We start from the raw sequence: 20,510 nt of genomic DNA, 5'->3' as shown, positions 1-20,510 counted from the left end.
ATGAGCCCCGCGCGCCCGGGCCGCCGTCGGGAGCCGCGCAGGCCGCGAGCCGTCGCCGCCATGGCCACGCCGCCGCCCGGCCGCGCGGGCGGGCCCGCCACGCCGCTGTCGCCCACGCGCCTGTCGCGGCTGCAGGAGAAGGAGGAGCTGCGGGAGCTCAACGACCGCCTGGCGCACTACATCGACCGCGTCCGCGCGCTCGAGCTCGAGAACGACCGGCTGCTGCTCCGCATCTCCGAGAAGGAGGAGGTGACCACGCGCGAGGTGCGGCCGAGGCCACGGGGACCCGGCGCGAGGGGGCAGGCCGGGGCGGGCCCTGGCCCCTGGGGGGCTCCCGAGCGGGCGGGGCAGACTGTGATGGGACCCGCCTTCTGGGGGCCCTGGGCTGGGGTGCAGGCCGGGCAGGCCGCGTCCTCTCAGGGGTCTCCGGGGGATCTCAGGGGGCCCTGGGCTAGGGGTGCAGACCCGGCAGGCCGCATCCTCTCAGGGGCCTCCAGGGGACTTCTGTGGGCCCCCGAGGGAGGGGTACAGGCTGGGAAGTTGTCCTCTGGGGGTCCCCAGGTGGCTTCTGGGGACTCCTGAGTGAGGGGTGCAGGCAGGACAGGCCCTATCCGCCAAGGGACCAGAGATGACAGGAACCCCATAGTGAGCAGTGGAGACTGGCATGGGCTGGTCCTCTTGGAGATCCCCAGGGAGTTTCAGAGGAACCCCCCCATGGTGTAGACAAAGTGGGCCCTGTCTCTCAAGGACCTCCAGGGGGCTTTGGGGGTGCAGGCCCGGGGGCTCTTCTCTGGGGGACTCCCCAGGTGGCTTTGGGGGTCCCTGGGCGAGGGGTGCAGACTGGGCAGTCCCCACCCACTGAGGGGCCTGAGATCTTGGGGACCCCTGAGCCAGCAGTAGAGACTGGGATGGGCCCCATCCTCTGGGGGGTCCCCAGGGAGTTTTGGGGGGACCCTGCGTGTGGAGTGCAGGCTGGGCAGGCTGCATTCAACAAGGGGTCCAAAGCAATCTCAGGTAACCCCCTGAGCGTGGGGTGCAGACTAAGGCAGTGGTCCTCTGGGGTGTCCCCAGATTTCTGTTGAGAGATGGAGATGGAGCAGGCCCCACCCACTGAGGGGTCCAGGAGATTTCCCCCTTCAGAGTGAGGGCTGCAGAGAGGAGTCTCCAGAGAATTTGGGGGCCCCTGGAAAAGGGATGTAGACTGGGGCACTCAACCCAACGAGGAGTCCCTGCGGGATTGGGGGGCCCCTGAGTTTCAGACTGCAGTCTCAGGTGTGTCTTGTCCCTCATAGGATTCCAAGGAGATTTAAGGGAATCCCCCTTCCATGCTGCGGCTGTGTGATCCAGTGTAGACCCCACCCCTAAAGGAGTGTGTGTGGGTCTCCAGTGATGAGTGTGGGTATTTGGGTGTCCTGGGGGCATGTTGGGAAAGTCTCTGGTCTCTAAGGAGACTGGGGGCTCACACCCTCTGAGGGGGGCCTGAGGAGAGGTGGAGGGGCTTACAGGGTCCCTGGTCTCAGTCCACCTTGGAGCTTTGGGTCCTGTGATGAATCCTGGGGAGGTCGGTTACTGGGGTGGGAGTTGGGACCTGGGCACCGTCTTCCACTCAGGCAGGGGTGGGGGGTGCTGAGGGAGAGGTTCTGACACCTTGGGGTCCCGTAAGAAATCTGGGAGGCCCTTAGTTGGGCTCTGGAGACACTGGTGGCTTGGTAGGACCTGCCCCTGAGAGAATATGACAGAAGTGGTGACATGAGGTCTTGGATCCAGCAGGAAGTTTGGGGTTCCTGGGAGCCCTGGGCTTTAGTGCAGACTGAGGGAGAGGGGGCTAGTGAAGCCCCACCCCCAGGGGGACATGAGGCCAGGGTGTCTGGGAGTCCTGAGTGACATCTGTCCTGGGGTGGGGACCCTGGCTGACAACCTAATCCTCCCTCCTGCTGGCCACACCCAACCCAAGGGCAGGTCTTCAGAGTAAGAGGGGGGTAGGGAAACACCCACCACTTGGTTCCTGCTGGTGGGTCGGGGTCCTCATGTCCCAGGGTCTCGTTCTGAGAGGCAGGTACTGAAGCTAGGATTTACCGCTCAGCGCCTCAGCTTCCCCATCTGAAGAATGGGCAAAGTGGTGGACTTCTGGCAGGAGACCAGTTGGGGGGTGGTTGTTACTGGGAGCCACGAACCTTCTGTGTGACCTTGGGCACGTCACTTAACTCCTGTGGGTCTCAGTATTCTCGCCTGAGCGTAATGGTAACACCTACTTCTTGGAGTTGTTTCTGTTTTGTAAAATAAAAGCGACACAGCAAAGGACAGCACCCCAGAGGAAGCCCTCCACGGGCTCTGTTGTCACCGCTTCATAGTGCCTGTGAGAGGGACGGCTGTGTCTTCAGGGAGGTGGGGGTCCCGTGGAATGGTGCTGTCCTAGGGTCGCCCATTGGGCCTCCTGCATTTTGATCTGTGTGACCTTGGGCAGGCCACTCAGTCTCTTGGAGCCTCTGTTCTGCCTTCTGTCCAGCAAGGGCAGAATTGTCCCGGGTCAATTCTGAGTGACCACCTGCCTCAGCAGCATCCCCAGCACGCGGGTCCCATTCCTGCCTGCGGGGCTGGTCGGCACACGGGGTTGGAGTTGGCTCCATGTCGTCTTTGGACCTCTGCCGTCCCACCTGCAAGTGGGGTTAACATCTGCATGGATCTTTGGGGGTGCTGGGCCTGGCAAGGCTCCTGCTGGACCTGAGAGGGAAGCTGACCGGGCCGCCTCCTGTCTGGGCAGTGACATTGTCTCTTCTCAGCTCGCTGAGGCTGCTTGGAATGGGGGACTTACTTGGGGCAGCAGTGGGAGCAAGGGATGCCGTGCTGTGGATGACAGACTGCCCGCTGTGGGCCCAAGTGCCCGGACCATCACTCCTGCCCTGTCACCCACTGTGAGTGTTGAGTGTCTGCAGGGCCGGTCACAGCAGACAGCCAGGGAGTTCCAGCCAGTGCTAGTTGTCCAGGAACCCTGGCTGCTGGGGGGTGCAGTCGCATGGCTGGGGGCTTCATTGGGGGACTTTCTAGACAGAGGTCAGCAGGAAGTGAGAGTGAATAGGCAGGATGCTGGGGAGGGGTTCCTCCTGGGATGGACCCCAGTGTGTCACACAGAGGAATGGGCTCTTGATTCTACCCCCAGGGGACACTTGCCAAGTCCGGGGACATTTGTGGTCATCCTCACTGGAGGGAGGTGATAGTGGCATGTGGGTGGTGGAGGCCAGGGGTGCTGCCCAGCATCCTGAAACAGGACAACACAGCCTGCGTGTCATTAGTGTCAAGGTTGAGAAACGCTGCTGGAGAGGATGGGAAGCCACACGAGAAGTTCTTAGAAGATGCCATTTAAAGTTTTATAAGCGTTCCACAAGCCTATAATTCAGCTCAAACCGTCAGGGTGCATAAGGTAAAACTAAAGCCCCCGCCCCCATCTTGCATGTCGTTGCTCGTCCTGACCGCTTTTGGGATCCCTGTCCACACCTTTCACACTTAGGCGCAAAACCAGGACCTTTCCCGCATGAGGCTAGTTGATGCCTTTCTTGGTGGCATGGATGGTGCAGTGGTGAATGGCCACGTGCAAATATCACTGGAGGGTTTTCAGGGAAGGCAGAGGGCTGGGGGCCGGCCAGATTGATTGATGTTTGTTGGAGAAAGATCACTGGGTGCTGGGGTTGTGGGGAGGGAGGTTCCCAAGGTGCAGGTGCCCCAGGGAGCCTGCCCCTGCCAGGTGTTAAGTTCCTTGAGGGAGGAAACTTGGCTTCAGTTTCTGTTCCCTTCCCCCCACCCCTGGTGTCCTGTTGCTGCTCAGGTCTGCCCGAGGGGGCCCCGGGGTGGGGGGGCTTGGTGGAAGGAAGCGGCTTCAGAGTTGACAAGCATTTGGATTTTACCTGCAGAGCTGTAGTTCTTGGCCAGGGTGGTTTTGTCCCCCAGGAACCCCAGGAAAAGTCCACCTCGGGTTATCTGAAACTCCCCACCCCCCAGGCCAGCATGTACTGACACATTTGTTGGGATTCCTCAGGCTTGGCACTTGCAGGATGCTGTAAGAGACAAAACGAAAGTCCCAGCCTGCCTAAATCTCCCTTGCAGCACCCCCACAAGTGTAGGGTGAGGTCCTGCCTGGACACACCTGTTCCGGGGCTGAAAGGGCCTTTGTGACACTCACCCGCCTCTGGGCCTGAATCTTCTAGATCACCACAGTGAATTGGTGGTCGTTGGCAAACATTTTCTGAAAAGGTTCAGAGAGTCAATATTTTTGTCTTTGCAGGCCAGATGATCTGTCCAAGGCAAACGTCACCTTAGATAATATATAAAGAAATGGGCTAGGCTGTGTGCCAATAAAGCTTTATTTATACACACTGGAATGTGGATTTCATATAATTTGCTGTGTCACAAAATATCTTTTTCGTTTCTTTCTTCTCCCAGACGTTTAAACATGAAAAAACCCTTCTGGGCTTGCAGGCTGGATAAAAAGAGCTCGCCTGTGGGCTGGAGTTTGCAGACATGGCATAGATAACCACCTTATTAAAACCAAACAGACGATATTATCAACTAACGTCCATACCTTATTCAGGAGACAGGAGGTCTTGTTAGTGACCCCTGCGTCAGGGTGTCTGCTCAGACCCTCCCTTGGGCTTGGGGGGTTTGGGGAGCTGAGATGGCGGGACAGAGGGCAGAGGTGCATGGTGTGTTTGCAGAGTGAAGTTGGCGGAATTTATTCCAGAAGTCAGCTGGAGGTTGGGGACTGAGGGTGTGGCCACAGGTGACCCTTTGTGGGGGGGGGGCTAGAGGGGGCTCCCATGGCACAGGAGGGAGGGGCTTGTTTTGCACCCCCTCACCCCCGTATGTCCCTATCGTGGAATTGGCCCTCAGCAAACTTGATGTGCCCTGTACAGCAGTGGCCAGGAGAAGGCCCTTTACTGTTCTGCGCCTTGATATCCCCATCTGTGAAGTGGGACTAGGAACTGTTCTTGCCCCATCTGTAGGGTGAAATAAGTCAAAGCTGCTGGGTTGGGGGGCGGGGGGCAGTCTCAGGCTGGCTGTTTAATCCTACCTCCTCCGGAATTGCCTGGGACGTTCTGGTTTGAATGCTGAGTCCCACGTCTGGGTGTCCCCTTGGTCCCGAGCAAACCAGGATGATTGGTCACGCTACCAAGAGGCATGTCTTTGGTAGCCCCCATTTCCTCCTCTGCTCTGTGTCTTGTCTGTAAAAGATGGAGGGGGATGACCCTCCTGGGATCTAGGTTGACCTCCCACTCTGCACACAGATGCTCACCATTCTTCTGCAGCTTTCTGGACGTGGCACAGCTGCTAGAGTGGCCATGCAGGGCGTGGTTCTGTCTGTCACCTTTGTCCCGTCTTCTCTGTCAGCACCAGGTGCAATATAGGAGTTAACACTTAATCTCATACGATTCACCCAATTAAACTGTACAGTTGAGTGTTTTTAGTATATTCAGAGCTGTGCAACCATCACCAGTATCTGATTTTTTTCACATATGGTGTGCATACACGAGAGCACTTCAGAAAGTTCATGGATTCATATTATGTTTTAATTCCATTTTTCCACGACCTTTTTGAAGAACCCCTGTGTGTGTTTATAGATATATATCTCTCTCTCTGTATATAACAGCCTTATTGAGATATAATCCATATGCCATACGATTCACTCATTCAAAGTATACGTTTCGTCACCTGGTTAGAGCACTGTGTTATGGCACCAAGGTCAAGGGTTTGGACCCCGTCCCGGCCAGCTGCCGAAAATAAGTAAGTAAGGTGTGCAGTTCAGTGGTTTTTAGCATATTCATAGAGTTGTGTATATCATCTCTCTCCAGTTCCAGAATATGCACATCCAAAAAGAAGCCCCGTCCCCATCAGCAGTCACTCCCACCCCCTCCCCCAGCCCCGGCACCCACAAATCCACTTTCTCTCTGTGGGTCAGCCTGTTCTGGACATTTCATGTAAATGCAGTCACACACCATGTGGGCTTTTGTGTCTGGAGCCTTTTGTGGGGCGTGACATGTTCAAGGTTCATCCATGTTGTAGCGTGGTTTCTTTTCATGGCCGAGTAACGTTCCAGTGTGTGGATGGTCCGCACTGTGTGTGTCTGTTATCTGTGGATGGACATTTGGGCCGTTTCCACTTGTAGGCTGTTGTGAACAGCGTTGCCATGAGCGTGCATGCACACTTTTCTGTGTGGACGTGTATTTTCAGTTCTCTTGGGTGTGTACCTAGGAGTGAATTGCTGGGTCATATGGTGACTGCATGTTTAGCCTTTGGAGGAGCTGCTGGACTGCTTTCCGCAGCGTCCACACCAGCTGCCTGTGAGGGTTCCCATTTCCCCACATCCTCGCTAGCACCTGTGATTGTCTGTCTTTTTGATGAATGTCCTAGTGGCTGTGAAGTGACATCTCACAGAGGTTTGTTTCCACGTATTTTAAACACATTAAATGCTTAGCCCTGTGCACATGGATGGGGAGGAGACTGACTAGTAATACAAGCTGTGTTCCCAGTTGACGTGTGTGACCTGCGCAGGACAGACGGCACGTGGGGAGGCTGGGCACATGGCGGCTAAGTGGCAGCAGGATTAAGAACCGAGGGGGTTGCCTTTCAGGGGGCTGCACGCACATCCCAGTGCCCTCAAAGGCACCTCCTTAGGGCCGGGTTTAGGCGGGCCTGGCTCCATTCACCCACTGGGCTTTGAACTTGACGTCAAAACAGCTGGCTGTGGGGGCTGTCCTCCTCTGGGCATCCCCAGAGGCCCTGGGCTTTCCCAGCACCACCCGCCCTCCCAGGCTTGCTAACTGGGCCTGCTCTGTGGGGACAGCTGGGGGCACTGACCCCAGACCCTGGTGAGCAAGGGGCAGGAGCTTCTGCCAGGAGCCCCCATACAGACTACATTAGCCCACTGCCAGCTTGGGGGGATGAAGGGAGCAGCAGGGGGAGGCCAGGCACATCCTCCCATGGAGAGCCCCGGCACATGTGCTTGTGTACATTCCTGTGCATGTGCACGCACATGTGTAGTGGAAGCATGGATTTATGTTAGACCAGTACTTCTGAACTGGGGCAATGGGACATTGGGCGATGTCTGGGGATATTTATGGTTGTCAGGACTGGGGGAGCTCCAGGCATGGAGCCATGGAGGCCAGGGAAGCTGCTCAGCACCCCGCAGTGCCTAGGACGGCCCGGCTGCATAGAAGGATCCGACCCCAAATGTCCTTAGCACCCAGGGGGAGAAATCCTCAATTAGACATTCCCACCAATTTTCTGATTTCAGAAACTGGGAACGTGAGAAAGGTACATAACAACCGTGGCTTATGTAGCTATGACAACAGCTAAGGTGCTTGATTGTCCAGGTGTGGCCGGTCCTCGCCACTCTGGGATGTTGGGCTGAGGCCCATTCTCTGGTTGAGGGAACAGACTTGGTCAAGGTGGACCAAGCTCTGGGACCTAGATGGAATGCAGGGCCTTCTGGCTCCAGCACCGAGGTGCTGCCTGGCCATGGGAAGGGGCTCCTGAGGGACTGGTGCCTGCCCCTCCCTGCCAGGGGCTGTGTGTGTCACGTCTGTCCCTGCATTGTTGTCCTCTTGCTCTGTGGTCCTCTTGCTCTGTGCACTGAGCCCTGGGGCATCTGAGCGTTGACAGCAGCTGGCCCCCCAGGCTGCCGCTGTTGGCAGAGATGGAGAAGGGTCTCTCCACGGCCTTTACCTGGGCTCGGGTCTCCCCAGGTGAGCGGCATCAAGGCGCTGTACGAGTCGGAGTTGGCAGATGCCCGGAGAGTGCTGGACGAGACGGCCCGAGAGCGCGCCCAGCTGCAGATTGAGATGGGGAAACTGAAAGCCGAGCTGGAGGAGGCCAGCAAGAGGTAGGACGTCACACCAGCTGGAGTGTTGCCCTGATTCAGGGACCACGGTGTGTCCAGGGTGAGGTGGGTTCCGGCTTCTCCGAGGGAGCATGCTGCACAGCGGACCCCAGGGACGTCACTGTCCCTGTGGCTGGGATCCACTCTGAGAAACCCCCAAAGGCCCTCTGGGGGCCCTGGTCGACTCGGGCAGCCCTTGTGGGAGCAGGCCGTGTGGGTTCTTGGGGGCCGATGGGCAGCCCATGCCACACGCTCACGCTCACAACCCAAGCCCGCCTGGTCCTCTGTCCCCGCCAGCTGCTGCCAGGTCCCTTTTTTTTTTTTTGGTTATGAAAGTCATAGGCAGATGTTCACCATCCAGAAAGCGGAAAAAGCAAGGTAGTTTAAAGAAAAAATAAAATCACCTGTGAGCCTCCTCCAGGGAGAACTGCCCTGGACAGTCTGGTCTGCTCCTTTCTGTGCACACACGTAAGCATGCGTACATACGCTTGCACACACGCACATAAACATTCATACAGACACACATACCCACATGGACATGCACTCGCGTGCACACACACTTATTTACACTACAGGTGGGCGCTCCGTAGCTAACAGTGAGACTCTTCCCAGATAAGGGGCCTTATGGGCATCTACCTGTTGTCAGGTGTCCTTTGCTACTCGGTTTTGTCCCAGCTGCTGGGATGTTTCAGTGTCTAGTGTATTTAACCAGGTGCTCTGGGTCATTTTGGCTGCGATAGTCCCTTTGGGTGACAACTGTGTCTATCATCACAAACAATCATCTCTTCGACTTTTTGGCGAGACTTGCCTAATTCTGGGTGCCAAGTGTCGTGGGTGTTTATCCCATGGGACCAGCAGAGACAACCAAACACTGGCTCGGGACTGTTCTTGGCTTGAGGCTTCACCTCAAGTGAGGCCGCCTGTGCCGCGCCTGTGGACAGCCCTTCCGCAGCCTCCGCCAGCGTTACAGACCCGCATGCGCCTCTCGCTATTTCCCGCTCCATCTCTGAGCAGACAACGGATAGAGTGTTCCCATGTCCTCCCATTCCAGGCCTGCCTCAGCCTGGGAGCGACGTGCGGGTGCCCACTGTCCCCTGCTGGCAGGAGCGGTGCCCGGGCTGGGTACCCCCGGAGCTGTTGGCACCTCAACCACCTGGCGCTGGGATGGGGGGTGACAGGCAGCCGATGGCTTGAAGAAGCGCTGCCAGCGGCTTGAGAATCCACACCGTCCCCATTTGGAATCCCCTTGTGAGCCTCCATCCGGCACCCTCCATCTGCCAGGCCCATGCTGCTCCTGTGGAGAGAGCTGGCTTCCCTTTGCCGAGAGAGATGACCATCCGGGTCGGCCCAGGCCCTCCCTGCCCACCTGCCTGGGTCTCAGTGTGACAGTAGGGACCATCTGGGCCATGAGGGCAGCCAGGAGCCAGCCCTCTGCACCCACCTCCTGCAGGTGCAGGCTGCGGGCTCCAGGCTGTCTGCCTTGGCCCCCCTCACTGGAGGTTAGTAAGCACGTTTATCAGTGGAACCACGACATGCCCTCTAACATCAGCGTGGTGACTCACAGGGGATTTATGGGAGCTGAGGATCTCAGGACTGCGCCATGCCATCCTGGACAGAGGGGGTGGCACACACACGCATGCGAGGACGCACTGGATACAGGAGCTCCACTGCAGTTTAAAGGAGCATTTAGAAGACGATGCACTGTGCTCTCCCTAGGGCCCAGGATTCCTGCTTCTCGAATTTCCTGCACAGTTACATGTGTGCCATTTCTGGTCACGCCAATTTTCTCCATCTTGTTTGTTAAGCACAAACAGAGCCAGCCTCCTGACAGGTTACATCAAGTGTTTTTCTTAACAAACATGTCACCAAAACCCCATGGTGACAAAAGTGCAGGTAGCCTCATGCAGGACCTAACCAGTAAGCTGGATTTTCTCACATAATCCTCTGGGAATTATTTGTACACGGTTGAATGATCTTTTAATGCTTTGAAATTTACGAAACAAGTGCTTAAGCCAGTGAGAGCCACACATGCCCTGCTTTCTGGACCCTTCCGTGTTGTTCTGCAGCACCCTAAATTTTCGATAAAGTTGTTTAGGGGTTTTTAGGGTCCCTGATTCCTCTGCTCGTCACCTTGGTCTCTTTGCCAATCTTGAACCTGCCGGGCATGCCTTACCCAGGACCTTTGCACTCTCGAACGCTCTGCCTGGGGTGCCTTCTTCCAGCATAATCGCGTGGCTCGTTCCCGTGTACTCTTCTGCAAGCCTGTCTTGAGAGTCACCGTCCAGCACACATGGGCCTCACTTCTTCCTGGCCTCAGGTGTCCTTGTAACGCAGACTGACAGCCGACAGGCAGCGCATGTCACTGTACCTCTTCCCACAGGGATGCTCTGCTGCGTGAGGGCAGCAGTGTTGCTCCAGACACAGCCCCGGTGGGATTGGCTGCATTGTCCTGTGAGAGGGGACAGATCAGGCCCCTTCCACAAAGCTGGCATTCAGTGATGATTTGTGAATCAATGGTATCAGTCCCCCAAACCCCTGCAAAAATTCACCCTAGGGACGTCCTCTGTGAGCAGAAGAATCAGGACTGTGTGACTTAAGCTCAGGGATGGGGCTCTCTGAACCCCGAGACCCTCAGTGGAGGTCGATACAGTGCTGGGAAATAGAGCTCAGTGTCCCTGAGGGTCACCAGCAAGGACACGGGTGGCTTTGCATCTGAAGTCACAGGTCTTTATGCCACTCCACCTCATGCAGGCTGATGTGGTATCCCTAGGGGCTCCCCACCCAGGGTGACTCTGCCCCCCAAGAGACACTGCGTGTGTTTAGGGACATTTGTGATTGTCATGACTAGGGAGGGAGTTGTTACTGGCAGGGAATGGGTGGAGGCCGGGGACAGTGCTCAGCAACTGCAGTGCCCAGGATGGCCCCGCCACAGAGAGCGATCTGGCCTTGGATGTCCACAGTGCCCAGGGGGAGACCTTGGGTGTCCCCACTATTGCTCAGGAAGGCCCAGTTAATTTCTTGAGGAAGGAGGGTAAGCATTTCAACTCTAAGATTTAGAATTATGTTTATAAATCTTCAAAAGCCTAAAATTCATGTTGTTATATTTCTGTGTGTGTAAAATATTTGAATATTTGTTATCTGAAATAATATTGGAGATAATCTGGTCTGTTAGAATACCAGGTAAGCCTGCTTAAAATAGTTCGTTTACAAATGAGATCAACTTTTCAAAGGCCAGAATTTTCATTTGTAATTTTAATAAATTATACTTTAATTTTTAAAAAAATCAGAGTTCTCCCCAAATGATCCCACCCTTGTGCAAAACTTGCAGGAAAGGACATAAAAGCCCACTCCTGGAGGTCGGTTGTGAGTGATGTGTTGGTTGGTCAGTGAATTCCCAATGGTGCAGGGCAGATTGGAAGATCATATGTATATTTTACCCTTACAAGAGTAATTGAGTTGTCCTCAAGAGGGGACCAGTCAGGCCCCTTCTAGGCTCCGAGGTCCTGGTGACCTTGTACTCGGGCTTCTGGTGCTTTGGCCAGATGGCTGCTTCCGCTCCTGGCTAATTTGCCCTCTTGATTTTCAGCGCCAGGAAGAGGCAAGGTGAGCTCACAGTGGCCCAAGGCCGTGTGAAGGACCTGGAGTCCCTGTTCCACCGGAGTGAGGCGGAGCTGGCCGCTGCCCTCAGTGACAAGCGTGGCCTAGAGAATGACGTGGCAGAGCTGCGGACCCAGCTGGCCAAGGTAGGCCCTGGGCAGCTGCTGTGCCTTCGTGCTCCCAGTTTAGGGTCAGGAAGCCTCACCAGTGTGGTACGGCGCGGGCTCGTGGGGTGTACAGGTGCTGTGGGCCATGTCAGCAGGGTGTGTGCCGCACATAGACTGTCACCTAGGCTTGTTGTCCTGTGTCTCCTAGGCAGAGGACGGTCACGCAGTTGCCAAAAAGCAGCTGGAGAAGGAGACTCTGATGCGCGTAGACCTGGAGAACCGCTGCCAGAGCCTGCAGGAGGAGCTTGACTTCCGGAAGAACGTATTTGAGGAGGTGAGTCTGGGGGTCCAGCCTTAGCCTGACCCAGGCATATGGGTGTCCTGGGGCTGCTGTGACAAAGGACTGCAAACCAGGCAGCTTAAAACAACGGAGATCTACCCTCTGAAAGTTCTGGAGGGCAGAAGTCCGAAGTCAAGCAGGCTGCAGGGGAGGGTCCTTCCTGCCTCTCCCAGCTCCTGGGGCTCCAGGTGTCCCTGGGCCTATGGCCACGTCCCTCCAGTCTCTGCCTCTGTCTTCATGTGGCTTCTTCCTCCTCTGTATGTCCCTGTCCTATGTGTCTCTTATAAAGACATTTGTCACTGGATTTAGGGCCCACCTGGATAATCCGGAATGATCTCATCTCAAGACCCTTTATTTATTTATTGTATTTGTCCGTTTTTGTTGCTTATAACAAAATACCTGAAACTGGGTGATTTATAAAGAAAATGAAATTTATTGCTTACAGTTTCTGAGGCTGGGAAGTCCAAAGTCCATCTGGTGGTGGTGACAGTGACCCAGGGGTCTCACATTGCAAGATGGTGGAAGCAGAGAGAGCAGAGAGAGAGAGACAGACTCTCCCCTTCTTTGAAAACCCTCAGAACCATGCCTTTGACCACCATTTTTAATCCATTCACTACCGCACGGTCCTACAACCCAATCACCTCTTCAAGGCTCCACCTTTCAATTACCATAATAGGATTTCCCACCCTCTTAACAGTCACAGTGGGAGCTAGGTTTCTAATACATAAAACTCAATGTGAGCTTCATAGAGTTTTGGGGGGACATAATCCAATACGTGCACACATACACACATATGTACATACATAACATTTATTAATCTATCTATAGTGGCTGGCCGATATGGGGATCTGAGCCCTTGACCTTGGTGTTACAAGGCAGCACTCTAACCAAGCTAACCAGCCATGTACAAAGATCCTGTTTCCAAATAAGTTCCCATTCACAGGTTCCAGGGTTCGGGACTGCGATGCATCTTTCTGTGGGCCACTGCTGAGCCCACCACAGGGCCTCCCTGTCAGGGGGAGGGGTGAGGCCTGTCTGCTTCCTTCCCTCCCCTCCCAGCCACCTTCTCCCACCCTGCAGCCTCCTAATCTCTGGGCCTGTGGCTCCTTGGGATGGTTGGGCATGACCGGGGTCCCCAGCAGGCCAGCTGGGGTTTCTGTGACCTCTTGTCCTCTGGGATGTGGGACCATGGTGTGGGGGACCTGGCCGCATGAGATCTTCCTGACCTCATCCATCACAGAGCCCATTATGTTGTCATGGCCCAGAACATAACCCTTGGGCCAGGCTGGGCCAATTCATGCAGTCACCAGGGAGAGCCACTCGTTGGAAGGATGCCCATGCAGCTGAGGAGCAGGGCCCAGCGCTGGCCGGGCCCCGTGAGAAGCACAGGCTGCCTCGGGAGCCTGGGAGGAGGCCACCGGGGGGTTGTGAGGGGGCCTGTGGGGGAGACCGTGAAGAGACCCCCGAGGGCCACCGTGGGGCGCTCTTGGAGGGAGCTGCTGCAGGGGGCAGTGCAGAGGCCCGTGTGGGGCATGGGGGGGCGCGAGTAGCCGCGAGGGGTGCCGGGAAGGTGGGTGTGCTGCTCACAGGGCTCAGCTGGGCTGGGCCACCAGCCTGACCAGTGCTTTATAAAGATGACTGCGTTCCTTTAGACACATTCCTGCTGTTTTTGTAAACCAGTCACACAGAGATAAGTGACGAGATTTCTGTGCTAAAGGAAGTTTTGTAGTGTGAGAGCTGGAAGTTTCCTTCCCATGTGCTGTGTGAGCTCAGGTGTAGTCTGCTCTCTGCCCCAGCGCTTGACTCCACATGCGTCTGGGACAGCTGCCATTGTGACACCTGTGCCTCGTGGCCTGGGGATCTTGTCACTGTCAGTGTTACCTCCTACCGCTGTACTGAGGACAGATCTGCTGCCCCCTGTATCTCAGGCCCTGGTCACCTGGGTGGGCTCTGCCAGCAATTCATTTTCTTAAGTAACAGATTTTACGATAAATAATTCCTGTACCATAAAGTTCACCCTTTTAAAACGTACAATTCAGTGTCTTTAGGATCTTCACAGGGTTGTGCAATCATAACCACTATCTAGTTCCACAACATTCTCATCAGCCTAAAAAGAAGCCCCGTCCACCTCAGCAGTCACTCCTCATCCCTTCCCCAAGCCACAAATCCACTTTCTGTCCCTGTGGATTGGCCTGTTCTGGACCTTTCATGTAAATGGAGTCACACACTATGCAGCCTTTTGTGTCTGGCGTCTGTCACTGAGCGTGTTCCAGGTCCATCCACGTGGTAGCATGTGTCAGAGCCTTGTTCCTTTTCATGACTGTGTAATATTCTACTGTGTGGATGGACATTTGGACTGTTTCCATTCTTTGGCAATCGTGAATCATGCCGCTGTGAACATTTGTGTATCAATTGATAATTTGTGACCAAGTAACCAGGGTGACTGCCTGGAGGATTATAATTAGGACATTTTAAGCCCTCCCTTGGGCCTTATGCTTGAGACCAGGACAGGAGCTGACGGTACAGCAGGGCTGGGGGCGGCTCCCTCCCGGGGTCTCCAGATCCTGCCTGGGCAGCAAGGTCACCATGACTCTGCCCCTAGGAGGTGCGGGAGACACGGCGGCGGCATGAGCGCCGCCTGGTGGAGGTGGACAGCAGCCGGCAGCAGGAGTATGACTTCAAGATGGCCCAGGCGCTGGAGGAGCTGCGCAGCCAGCATGACGAGCAAGTACGGCTCTACCGGCTGGAGCTGGAGCAGACATACCAGGCCAAGCTGGACAGTGCCCGGCTGAGCTCCGACCAGAACGACAAGGCCGCCAGCGCCGCGCGGGAGGAGCTGAAGGAGGCCCGCATGCGCCTCGAGGCCCTCAGCTACCAGCTCTCTGGCCTCCAGAAGCAGGTGACACATGAGGGCCCCGCCCCGGCCTGCCCTCAGCTGTGTGGGCTGGGACTCCTGCCTCCGGGTGGCAGATGCAGCGGCATCTGCTCCAGCCTGCCCAGCACCCCGCTCTCCCAGCCCCTGCTGTCTCCCTTCCCTCCTGCTGTCTGGGCCTGGGTGGGCTTCTCATGACCCCAGGGACTGCCCTGACCTGGCCACCTGCCTCCCCAGGCAAGTGCTGCTGAGGACCGAATCCGGGAACTGGAGGACACGATGGCGGGAGAGCGGGACAAGTTCCGGAAGATGCTGGATGCCAAGGAGCAGGAGATGGTGGAGATGCGGGATGTAATGCAGCAGCAGTTGGCCGAGTACCAGGAGCTGCTGGACGTCAAGCTGGCCCTGGACATGGAGATCAGTGCCTACCGCAAGCTCCTGGAGGGCGAGGAGGAGAGGTGGGCACGGGGCAGGGGACAATGGGGGAGGGACGGGGTGCAGTGGCCAGGGCTCCAAGTGATCCTGCCGGCCCTGGGCTCCCTCCCCCCAGGCTGAAGCTGTCCCCCAGCCCGTCCTCGCGCGTCACCATCTCGCGGGCTACCTCGAGCAGCAGTGGTAGCAGCGTGTCAACAGCCGCACGCTCGGGCCGCAGCAAGCGCAAGAGGCTGGAGGCTGAGGAGCCAGCGGGCAGCGGCTCGAGCGGGTTGGGCACGGGCAGCAGCGGCAGCAGCAGCAGCAGCAGCTTCCACCTGGCACAGCAGGCCTCAGCCTCGGGCAGCGTCAGCATCGAGGAGATCGACCTGGATGGCAAGTTTGTGCGGCTGAAGAACAACTCAGACAAGGTGTGTGGCCACCATGTCCCCGGGCTGGGGAAGGCCCCATGGACCTGGTAGGGCTGTGTGTCAGGCGGGGGCCTCCTTTTCCAGGATCAGTCTCTGGGAAACTGGAGGATCAAGAGGCAGATTGTGGAGGGGGATGAGATTGCCTACAAGTTCACGCCCAAGTATGTCCTGCGGGCTGGCCAGACGGTCACGGTAGGTGGCGGGTTGGGGAAAGGCGGGTGGGTGGGACTGGGGGAGAAAACGGGCCTGGGGGGCTGGAGACACAGGATGTGGCTTGGGGAGGTGGCACCTGGCTCTGAGAACAGCTGCCTGCAGCCCTGGAGTACCTGTGTGACGGTGTCGCCCCATGGGGGCTCCCTGGACTCTTCAGGGATGTAACAGGGGTCTGTGTGACAGTCACAGGCACAGACCCTGGAGACCAGCAGGCTTCACATCCCATCTCGGCCCGTTTGCCAAGAGCCTTTGGCCACTGTGAACCTGTCTTTTCCTCTGTGCTCTGGGGACTCATCCCTGAGCAGCCTGAGTGGGGCTGGGAGGTTGAATGCTGCAGGGTAGGTGCCAGTTGCTAACTCCATTCCCTGGACAAGAAGTGACATTGACGGGAGGCTGTTCTTGGGTCCCCAGGTATGGGCAGCTGGTGCAGGGGTGGCTCACAGCCCCCCCTCAACGCTTGTGTGGAAGAGCCAGAACAGCTGGGGCATGGGGGAGAGCTTCCGCACCATCCTGGTCAATGCTGATGGAGAGGTGGGTGCCCGGGCTGGGGGGTGGCAGCAAGGGGGCTGTGCATTCACATCCCCACCGCCTGGCCCGCGCAGCTTCTCCCTCCTCCAGCCCACCCTTCACTGCCGGCTGGGTGCTGGAGTCTTGGGGTGGAGGCTGGGGGCCCATGGGAGGCCGCAGCCTGGCCATGCTCCTGATGCAAGCGTCTGGAGGGGTCACGACTGCCCACACCCCAGGGTGTTGCGCATTGGTGGCATTTGTCTCAAACAGGAAGTGGCCATGAGGGCCGTGAAGCAGTCCTCGGTGGTGCAGGAGAACGGGGAGGAAGAGGAGGAGGAAGCTGAGTTTGGCGAGGAGGACCTTTTCCACCAGCAGGTAGAAAGCCCTGCGCCCACACGTGCACACACACGGACCTGCACACGCACACATGCTGTACTCGCTAGGCCCCCACGAGACGCCCTCCCGGCTCTCGTGGCCGCGGTCATAGCCACACAGACTGCCACTTGAGAACTGTCCTTGCCTCCGGGATCTTGCCCGTCGTGTGGGTTCTGTGACATCACAGACCTCAGTGTAGCTCAGGTCCCCCCAGAGGTAAGCTGTTGAAAAGCCGATCCCATCTCAGAGTGGTGCCACACAGTCCCCAAAACGCTCTGTGACCACACTTCCTCTAGTCTGAGATACCAGCCACTTAAACAGTCTTTCGTTTAGAGTCCGGGAATCACAGCTGTATGAACTGCACACGTTGTAAGATCCCTCTGATCTCTGCAACTTAAAAACATGACAATGTGTACCTCACAACAGGGGTAATGTAAATATGGAAGGTTCTGGAAATAGGGACTGTTGTGGCTGCTGACCTTATCGGGAGCTGAGTTTCCTGTGGCGGCTTAGCCACTGGCCCAGTCCTGCCCCGTCCTTTCTGGGGTGGCGGGGGCAGCCGCTGTCCCCCAGGCTCCCCTAACCACTGCCGTCCTTCCTTCCTTCCAGGGGGACCCAAGGACCACCTCGAGAGGCTGCCGCCTGATGTGAACTCAACACTCTTCATTCTCACATCTTTCCTTACCCAGAGCCACTGGAAACTATTTTTATATCATTGGCTTTCTTTAGTCCTTGATACATTTCTAGAGAATTTTTAAGCAAACTGCCAGAACGTGGGGGCGGGTCTCTGTCGATCTTTCCTGTCGGTGGCTTTCCTCGGACCCTCCTTTGTCACTACTACACCACTGTCCAGGAGACTTTGGTTTTCCCTCCTATTTCACTGGTTGGTTGAATTTGAGGCCCAGAGCCAGGAACCTGAACCCTGGAGGCTGAAAGGGACTTGGGCTTGGAGCAGGAGGACACTTCACCATCTGTGTCCCTCCATCGCAGACCAGGGCCTGGAGGGACAGAGTGTGAAACTGCATAGGAACTCAGTAGTTGTGGGGTGTGCTTTTAAAGCTTTTTAAAACCAAATTGAGAATTCAGGTTCCGGCCTGGTCCCCGGGGCAGGATTTACTCTGTGGCCTGGGCTTGGAGGGTGTGCCGTGATTCCCGTTCTGATGGCATGGGCGGCAGGCTGGGCGTGTCACCCTCCATCTCCTGGGCCTCAATTCTGAAGCTTTCCACAGTTCTGTTCCTAACCCTGCAGGCCCAACAGGACAGGAGTGGGAAACTGGGACAAGCCCATTCTGTCTTGTCACCAAGATAAATGGGAAGGGAACAAATTGAGGGGATACTTGATAACCATGATTTTTGGAAGTTTTCTGCGTGTAACACAGCCAGTTCCTGACCCTGCAGGGGGAGAGATTTCACAGTGGGTCACTGGCCTCGTCCCTGTGTCCAGCTCTCAGATCCTGGGGCTGAGTGTAGCGAAACCTCCCTGTTGCCATCTCCTGTATATATACAAGCATAGATCGATATTGTAGCTTTTATGTAACTTTCTCGCTGAAATCATGTTTCTCAGACTGACATGCCAATGCCAATGACCCCTTATCTCGATGGCTCCAAATCCCAGTCGAGCTTCTGCTGGCCCGGCACCCTTTTCTGCAATAGCTCACCGTTTACACCCCTCCCACATAGATACACAGAAGTTATTTTTTTAATGGATATTTATTTTTTTACATTGGTCAGTACACAGATTGCCGGGACCCCCATTCAGCGGCTCACACCAGGGCCGCAAGGACAAGCTGACCATTCTCTCAGAGGGTGGCATGGGGGCGAGGACCTGTCTCAAAGAGCTCTGAACCTCCCAAACAGCAAACTTCCTTCAAAAAGCGCAGCTCCAGTCTTAAGATGCCACTTCTGAGCCACGGATGCGTGCCCTGCTGTTCCCTGCCCGCAGGGCAGCTCCCACACTCACGCTGCAGCCTGGCTTCCCTTGGGAATTACTTATGGCTGGGAGGGAGTGGCAGGCCTGAGTCCCAGGCCAGGAAAGTGCCTGTGGCCGACGAAACAAAAACGCTGCTTTGGCACCTAGGACCAACCAGCTGCCCCTTGCTTTTGGAAGTCTCCTTCCTGGTGACAGTTCCCTGCGTCGTGTGTCACTCCTGTGTAGAGGGAAAGTGGATCTTACCAAAGCAGTTCCTCATGGAAGGCACAGACAGGCTACACTGCCATTCCCAGGTCTGGCTGGCCTGTCCTGGCGACTCTCTGCCCTGACATGTTGCCCTTGGCCAGACCTCTGAAGCCTCCTGCTCTCCCCTTCCCCATCTTCATAGCAGCAACCACAGGGTACTGGACCAGCAGCCTTGGTGCCAGTGAGGGCTCCAGAGTGTAGGTCCTGGTGGTCCCCAGACATGTCACTGGGCTCAGCCACATTCTATGTGTTTTGGAAATCTGGAGGATCAAAGCTATATTAGGTTTGGGTCTATGGTTTACTCAAACTGCTTTCTAGGCCAGTCTCAGGGATGGAAGAAGGGCCCCCCCCCCCCCCACGGCAGGTTCAGGTGTCCTGAAGTATGTCCCCAGGCCCACAGGTCCCAGGTGCTTAGATAGGGGTTGCTCCTGGCAGAGGCTACTCACCTCCACGCTGGTTCTAGTCTTCACCCCAACCCAGTGTGGACTGGGTGGCCAGCTGGTGATTGGAGGTTGGTGATAGTCATTGGTAATCAAATATTTGTGAACACAGTGGAATCCAGTTTTTAAAAAAGTTGGCTGTGGCCTGGGGAACAATCTGTACTGATCCTAAATAAGCTCAGCTGATGCCACTTAGAACAAAGTGGAAACGATTCCTTTGCGCGCACCCATGTCGTGTGACTCCAAGCACAGTGTCCTTCCTAGAGGAGACGCAGTCTCTGCCTGCCCCCGGTGAGGGAAGCCCATGCTGCTGGACCACTGGGTCAGGGCGGCAGGGGGCTCCCTGGGTTGACACTAAACCCCTTCCCACTGACCCCAGGAGCCTGCAGGAGGGGAGTCTGGGGTCTAACCCAGAACCTGATCGTGCACCAGTTTTCATGACAGTGATGGCTTTTAACTTGGGTTTGTTTTTAATCTACACTTAGCAGTTGTATTTATATTAAAAATCTGAGTCAGAACTGACATTCCTCGTGGACATGCCACTTTCAATGTCCTCATGTCCCTACGTCAGGCGGAGTGCACAGCACAACTTGCAGATGGGACTGGGCTTCTACCACCCGGGCTGGTTTTTAGATGCATGCCAAACGTGTGGTTTTGTCTGTCCCCCAATAATTTGTAAGATAATTTTATGACTGGAAACTTTTGTACACTCCAATAAACATTCTGGTTTTAAGTTCTGCCTCTGCGTTTATTACAGCGCCGTTTAGCGCAGACTGGGACTCTGTGCCCAATGAAGTGGGTGTTTAAGGCCCGCCGCACCCCACCCACAGCGTTCCTGGCGGGTGCACACAGGCTTCAGCCCCAAAGGTCCCCGGGGGAGCACTTTATTTTTCTATTCCAGCCTCTGACGTGACTGTGCGACTCGGTCCTTCGTCACGTGACGGAGGCCGGTTGCTCCCGGCTGGCTCCGCCCCGACTGCAGCGCGCGGTGTAGACGCGCCCGGTATCTCCTGCGCACGCGCACGGCTCACCCCACCCTCTGCGACAAGTTGTGGGCGGAGCCTGAATGCGCAGTGACCGACCGACTCCGGAAACCGGTTCCCAACGGGGACGAGCGGCCCTCGCCTGCGCATGCGTGGAGGGCCCTCGCGCGGCCTCATGGGAGTTGCAGTCT

At 56.4% G+C, this 20,510-nt stretch overlaps 1 protein-coding gene across 1 annotated transcript; it reads left to right on the top strand.

Annotated features, from left to right (window-relative positions):
* On the top strand, positions 1 to 20,051 carry LMNB2 (lamin B2). The gene is made up of 11 exons (XM_063112273.1): positions 1 to 264; positions 7,734 to 7,870; positions 11,454 to 11,610; positions 11,780 to 11,905; positions 14,514 to 14,810; positions 15,021 to 15,241; positions 15,334 to 15,625; positions 15,710 to 15,817; positions 16,250 to 16,369; positions 16,616 to 16,720; positions 17,330 to 20,051. The coding sequence occupies exons 1-11, from the start codon at positions 1 to 3 to the stop codon at positions 17,369 to 17,371; spliced, it is 1,869 nt and encodes a 622-aa protein (XP_062968343.1). The 3' UTR covers positions 17,372 to 20,051.
* The last annotated feature ends 459 nt before the right edge of the window (positions 20,052 to 20,510 follow it).

Source organism: Cynocephalus volans, chromosome 10, assembly GCF_027409185.1.
Source record: "Cynocephalus volans isolate mCynVol1 chromosome 10, mCynVol1.pri, whole genome shotgun sequence".
Taxonomy (NCBI): domain Eukaryota; kingdom Metazoa; phylum Chordata; class Mammalia; order Dermoptera; family Cynocephalidae; genus Cynocephalus; species Cynocephalus volans.
This window is presented reverse-complemented; position numbering and strand designations above follow the sequence as displayed.